At 35.9% G+C, this 6,948-nt stretch overlaps 1 protein-coding gene across 1 annotated transcript; it reads left to right on the top strand.

The window, feature by feature from the left end:
• Window positions 1–934: 934 nt before the first annotated feature.
• On the top strand, window positions 935–3,294 carry LOC139863510 (serine carboxypeptidase-like). Its single transcript, XM_071852136.1, has 6 exons — window positions 935–1,245; window positions 1,757–1,925; window positions 2,024–2,438; window positions 2,517–2,605; window positions 2,703–2,964; window positions 3,041–3,294. The coding sequence occupies exons 1-6, from the start codon at window positions 935–937 to the stop codon at window positions 3,292–3,294; spliced, it is 1,500 nt and encodes a 499-aa protein (XP_071708237.1).
• The last annotated feature ends 3,654 nt before the right edge of the window (window positions 3,295–6,948 follow it).

The following is a 6,948-nucleotide window of genomic DNA, read 5'->3' as shown; positions in this document are numbered from 1 at the left end:
TTAAAAATTGCATTAAAAATAAGGGCATTGTTCTAGATTTCATTACACTAAACAACCAAAATACACACCTAAACAAACCAAAATACAAGCTTTGATTACACTAAACAACCACCACATTGGCATTGTTCCAAATTTTAGAAAAACAAAGCTTTCTTACTTACTAGAAAACAAACATAACCAAAAAGATTAAGATTACACAAATCCACACCAAAAATTTGACCCTTATCTTCATCTTTGCGAGTTCCGCTTCCAATTGTTGTTTATCTTTAATCATTTGATAAAAATTTCTACTATACCATTCATTGGAAGCTCTGGATCGATCCACTGGAAGTAGGTGCATTGCTGTTCAAGAGGACGCCTATAATTTGGGCAACTCCTAAATTGACGAGCAGGGTTTGTTCGTGTGAAAGATGTCCAACTACCTGCAACATCACCACAAAAGCATCTTTGACTTCCATTGTTGTTCATCTTCATGTACTATAGGTTGAGCAAAGAACGATGGAGGGAACGAAGTGAGATACGAACCCTAATTCTGGGATTGAGGGTTATAAATGAGAAGGATATATGAGTTGGAATTTCGTTTGTTTAATAAATACAGGTGGAAAATACACATGTATGTTTTTAAAGACAAAAAGTCCAGGTGGTCAAAAAATACCCCAATTATAAAATTTCTAAACACGCAATCCTTTTCTTGACTAAAATTAAATTTGAAATCCTTTTCGGGCTTATGCGATTTGGAGATTACCTTGATTGTCAAATTTGATCACTTATGTTACCTTTTCGGGTCATTTGCACTACTACTATTTGTAAGATCATAAGAGAGAATAAGGAAACAAATAACATCCTATATGAACCACTATATATACCCCCACAACATAACACACTAACCATAACCAAGACCAACCTTTCTTTCACTCATCTTCACACACAGACGATGCCTTCATTAATCATTTTTCTATTCTTGATTTCTTCATTTTCTGCTCTAAACATCCATTCGTCACATTTTTCTCAATCTCTTAAAAAAACTGGCCGCCAGTTGATCAAAGAACTCAATCTGCACCCAAATCTTGAAGTCAATGTATTCAAGTCAAAAACTGATTTTTTAGATGATGAACTTAAAGTTTCTGAAACAGGGCTGGTTGAGAAACGCTTGTCGTTAGACGTTCTTGGTGACTCGGGTCCAATGGTTTCTGACCTGGCTCATCATGCCGGATATTATCGTCTACAACATACCATTGATGCGAGGTATATTTTGTTGTAACTTTTTATTGTTATGAGTATGTGTTGGTGTAAATGTGTATGTCCTAGTGAGGCTGTTTGCATTGGTTTTAATGCTAAAGGTGTTATAACTGACCAATTCCTTTTGTATAAGATTCCAAGACTGTATTTTTCTACATGGGGCTCGCAGGTTCAAATCTTTGGGTGGTCAGGGAAGGTTTGGGAAACGGTTACAGACTGTTTTTAATAGACCGCGTACATCAGTGTAAGAAGGAAAAACCTCATGACTAAATAACTAATAACTTCTTTTCAATAAAATGAATAACCTTAATACTTAGTAACATAGCGTAAGAAATACGAAAGTTGCTACAAATTGGTAAAATTCAATCAGGATTTACGTGTCTGTTTCACTGCATAAAACAGTGATAAATGGATGAGCTTAATACTTTGTTTTGTTATATAATGACTAAATGACTAATATTGTTAAAAGGGGACAACTTTCTTATAGTAGCCTAATGAAAGACTATAATGCTTGCAGGATGTTCTATTTTTTCTTTGAATCGAGAGCTGCTAAAACCGACCCTGTGGTCATATGGCTAACCGGAGGACCAGGGTGCGGTAGCGAATTGGCTTTGTTCTATGAAAATGGCCCTTTTAAAATTACCAACAACTTGTCTCTTGTTTGGAATGATTATGGATGGGACAAGGTAACTCAGTCTATTAGAGCGAATGCGTAATAAGTAAAAGTTTCATACATTACTAGAATTAGATTTATACTCATGAAAACGAGGTTTGATTTATGCAGGTTTCTAACATAATATTTGTTGACCAACCAACTGGAACTGGATTTAGTTATAGTTCTAGTGATCAAGACCTTCGACACGATGAACCTGGTGTCAGCAATGACCTGTACAACTTCTTACAGGCATTCTTCAAGGCCCATCCTGATTACCTTAATAATAATTTTTACATCACGGGCGAATCATATGCAGGACATTACATTCCTGCTTTTGCTTCTCGGGTGAATCAAGGAAACAAGAAGAAAGAAGGAATTCATATAAACTTGAAGGGATTTGCAATTGGAAATGGGCTAACGAATCCTGAATTCCAGTATCCGGCATACCTAGATTTCGCTTTGGACAATAAACTAATTTCAATTTCAGATTACATAAAAATTAAAAGAAAAGTTCCACCTTGTGAACAAGCAATTAAAACATGTGGTAGTTCCCAGTCTTTTGACTTATGATTGTATTGTATTTTATTATAAAAATAGTTTTAATATGGATAAACATTTGCAGGCACAACAGGTACATTGACATGTCTGGATGCTTTAAATATTTGCGAGCAAATTTTCTACGATATACTTTCTTTAAATGACAACTTAAATGTAAGTGCTTCTGTATAATGTATAGTGAAACTCATTATGCATATAAGCTAAAGTTGTTTATTCGATCATGAGTTCATTAAATCTATACTGTTTGTAGTACTATGATATACGGAAGAAATGTGAGGGGAGTTTGTGCTATGACCTCTCAAATATGGAAACTTTTCTTAACCAATCGTCGATCAAGAAAGCACTAGGGGTACCAAGTGATATAAATTTCGTTTCATGTAGTGACGTTGTATACGATAATATGCTCAGTGACTGGATGAGAAATTTAGAAATCGGTATTCCAGCACTTCTGGAAGACAATATTGAAATGCTTATATATGCTGGAGAATATGATCTTATTTGCAATTGGCTTGGTAAGTTAAGTTGTATTTTTTTCTCTTTTTTTTTAGAATGTTGTTTTATTAAAATAATTTGATTGATGGTTTGCAGGGAACTGGAAATGGGTTCATGCAATGGCATGGTCCGGTCAGAAAGATTTTGTTGCAGCTTCGAATGTTTCGTTTATAGTTGATGGTAAAGAAGCTGCTATGTTAAAGAATCATGGGCCTTTAAGTTTCATGAAGGTTCATAATGCTGGTCACTTGGTTCCTATGGATCAACCAAGGGCTGCACTAAAGATGTTGGAGTTATGGACCACAAGGAAACTTAGTCCACCTAAGAAGGGTGTGGGTGCACCTGTTTGATTGAAGAAAGAAAGTTTAAAGAATAAAAGAATTCCAGTTTATTACAAAGATCCATATGATTCTTGAATGTATTTGATGTAAAGAAAGAAAAAGGACTAAACTTTACTTGTAATTAGACGGCAATTCTTATTTTGGGGTGGTATTTTAAAGAAGCAAGATAATAAAATGGTGCCTTTTGTTGTTAAAAGAGAGTTCGTTTCATGTGTTGACTTATTAATATTTCTGGCATCATTAGGCGTGGCGTATTTGACTTTGGGGAGTCAAATGTTGAGACTATTAATATTTAAAAATTGAAGGAAGAAATTTCTTATTTTGGACTGCAGGAATATGTCTATTACTAAGGAATATTAGATAATATACCAGAGTAGAAACAAATTAAGATTAAAAAATAGATCAGATGAACCACGTTTATTTTGACAGGTGAAAGTTTGATGTTTGACTTGTTAGTTATTAGTAATTCTTAATTCTCTAATAGGTAAAACATGTGTTGGTGACCAAATTGCAGTTGACATAAAAGGAGTCTAAGCTTTTATTTCAACTTTTTTTTTTTTTTTTTTTTGAAAAGCAAATTTTATTTCAGAGAACCAAATCCCACAAGGGTGTATTACAGTTTACATACACACTGAAACTTTCAGAAACAACACAACAAAGACTAGTGCTACTCGAAACATACTACACACATGGACAGTGGATGATGAGAGAGCATCCACCAACGAAAAGGGTAACTAAAATAGTACACAACACACGATTTCGGGTTCGAGAGCCACGATAGCCAATCGATGGATCTTCCTTTAATACGACTTGAAATCCGCTCGAACGACTTTACTTGAATCTCGTTTAGAGCCATTGGTCCGTTCCACGATTTGCTTTTGAAAATCTTTTGGTTTCGATTTTTCCAAATGAGGTATCCACAAGACCATTCTACCGCTTGCCAAACTTTTGATTGAAGAGGGGATAGTTGTTGTGACGATCTTCCAAGGAAGGCTTATCCTATGCTTAGATTCGATACATGTGAGAAACCCCACCATTTGTATACCCTTTCCCATACTTCCATTACGTGTTGGCATAATATTAAAGAGTGTTCCATCGACTTGACATCCTTGTTGCATAAGGGGCATAGAACCGAATGTAGATCCACACCTCTTTTATCCAATTCCATTCGTACCGCTAATCTTCTCAATCTTGCTCTCCAATTGAAGATTTCGATCTTTTTTGGAGTCAAATAGTTTCGTCCAGTTTCCATATGTAGCGAGCGACCTTCATTGAATTTTCCTTCGATTTTTCATTCAAGACCTTTGTTGTGCATTTTCCGTTTGGTGCCATGCTCCACCTCCACGAATCTGCATCTGTCTAGCTAGCTGTGATAAAACACAAAAGAATTAACCAAGTTAGATAAAATCTCCAGCTCTCCTAATGCACGACCAGTAGGCGATCTGCTCCAGCCCCATGAAAACGAACAACAGCTTCCATTTCTGATGAGTCTTTCCTGCACTGGCGAGTCTCCAAGCTATATAGTCTCGTGAACTTTGTTTTTAATTCTTCGTCACCAATCCACAAGTCATCTCAAAAGGCTGTTGTAGCTCTGTTTCCTACAATCTTGACGAACGAAGAGCTGAAGTTTACACCCAAGCTGTCTAAGATTTTCCCTGCATTGATAACATTAAACCACGAGCCATGAGGAGGGGAATGTCGATGGGAGTCATCATCATCGAACCCACCATGAGAACCATAGATGCTAGTGATGATCTTGGTCCATAATGAGTTGATTTCGGTGTGAAACCGCCATCTTCATTTCCCTAATAAGGCCAAATTTTGGCCTTTGAGAGATCTGATATTTAGACCTCCTTCTTCATAAGGTAATAGTAATTTTTCTCATTTAGCCCACGATATTTTTTTATCGTCAATGTTCCCACCCCAAAAGAAGTTTCTCCTCACACACTCAAGCTTTTTAATAACACACGACGGGGCACGGTAGATTGAGAAATAATACAAAGGAAGACTATTCAAGACCGACTTCACAAGGGTCAATCTTTCACCAAAAGAGATCGTCCTTGCTTTCCAATTCGATAATCTTTTGTAAAACTTTTCAATTACCGGTTTCCAATCAATTAATTTTTTCATGTTTGACCCGATTGGGAGCCCAGGATACATAAAGGGGAGGTTTCCTTTTTGACATTGAAAACGATCGGCAATATTCTGGAACTCCTCATTTGATACCCCCAACACCATAAATCATACTTTTTTGATAATTGACTCGGAGCCCGGATGCAAGTTCAAAGCACTTCAAGATTTTCATCAAATTCTTAACATTTCCTTTGCTCTAATCCCCGAAAAACATAGTCTCGTCCGCATATTGCAAGTGAGTTATGATAACTTTATCTTTACCTACTTCCACGCCTTTGAAATATCCTCTCTCATAAGCCGACTTGGTTAAGATCCTCAAACCCTCCGCCGCAAGAATGAACAAAAAAGGGGATAAGGGATCCCCTTGTCTAACCCCCCTTCCTAACGAAAACTCTCTAGAAGGTGATCCGTTAATCAAGATTGAGACCGAGCTGACTTCAAGCAAGAAAGAATCCAATTTTTCCATTTGTCACCAAAACCCATGCTCGTCATGACTTCAACTAAAAACTTCCAATTTAGGCAATCGAATGCCTTTTCAGAATCCACTTTAAAAATAAAACTCTTCTTCCGTCTGGCTTTTAAGAAGTTCAAAGTTTCATTTGCAATCATTACACCATCAAGAATAGATCTATCTCTTAGAAAGGCACTTTGCTCATCGCTCACCACTCACCAACTTTGGAACAACCATCCTAAGCCTGATCGATGGGGGTTTTTGCCACGATTTTGTAAAAACTACCTATCAGACTTATAGGACGATACTCGGATAAGCCAATCAGGTTTGATTTCTTTGGGATTAAAGTAACGAAAGAGGCGTTACACCCCTTGGAAATCTCCCCCAATGACCAAAATTCTTCGATAGCCGATACTAACTCATGTTTAATCACATTCCAATATTTTTTGTAAAATAACAAAGTAAATCCGTCCGGACCTGGGGCTTTGTGTCGTATCAAAACAATATATTTTGAGATTTTATGTAAGTTAAATGTTTGTAACAGTGTAGTCGGTTTAAGAGAAAATAGACAGTGGTCTATCAGATCTATGTGATTGTAACAACTTGACATATATTGAATTTCTCTTTTTGGAGACCCGTAATATATTTTTTTCGATTTTTGAAGTACTCGCGTTATTTACTAATCTTGTAGTTTTTAACACACTTACAATGAGTCTTTCACGCTTACAAATGTGAGTATAAGTTAAAAGTGTGGAGAAATATTACTTCAAAAATTTTGAAGTGTGAAAAAATATGATTTCAAATATTTTAAATGTTATTAACTTTCTGACACTTTTAAGTGTCACTTGAATTTTTTTTTTTGACGCTTTTAAGTATCAAAACGTTTGTGATACTTATAGGTGGCGTTTGGTTCGAGGATTTAAAATTTCAAGATTTAAAATCCCATGGGATTTGAAATCCTATCATGCATTTGGTTCGGGGATTTAAAATCTCGAAATATGTAAAACATAAACGTGAAACGTAAAATGTAAAAATATAACGTAAATGTAACATAAAACGTAAATGTAAAACGTAAAATA

The sequence above is a fragment of the Rutidosis leptorrhynchoides genome, chromosome 8 (genome assembly GCF_046630445.1).
Source record: "Rutidosis leptorrhynchoides isolate AG116_Rl617_1_P2 chromosome 8, CSIRO_AGI_Rlap_v1, whole genome shotgun sequence".
Taxonomy (NCBI): domain Eukaryota; kingdom Viridiplantae; phylum Streptophyta; class Magnoliopsida; order Asterales; family Asteraceae; genus Rutidosis; species Rutidosis leptorrhynchoides.
This window is presented reverse-complemented; position numbering and strand designations above follow the sequence as displayed.

Excerpts from the sequence above, each read along its gene's own strand:
- LOC139863510 (XM_071852136.1), top strand. The coding sequence starts at position 935 with ATGCCTTCATTAATCATTTTTCTATTCTTGATTTCTTCATTTTCTGCT. Across the intron at positions 1,926-2,023 it reads ATGATTATGGATGGGACAAG|GTTTCTAACATAATATTTGT; the intron begins GTAACTCAGTCT and ends TGATTTATGCAG. Across the intron at positions 2,439-2,516 it reads ACAAGCAATTAAAACATGTG|GCACAACAGGTACATTGACA; the intron begins GTAGTTCCCAGT and ends AAACATTTGCAG.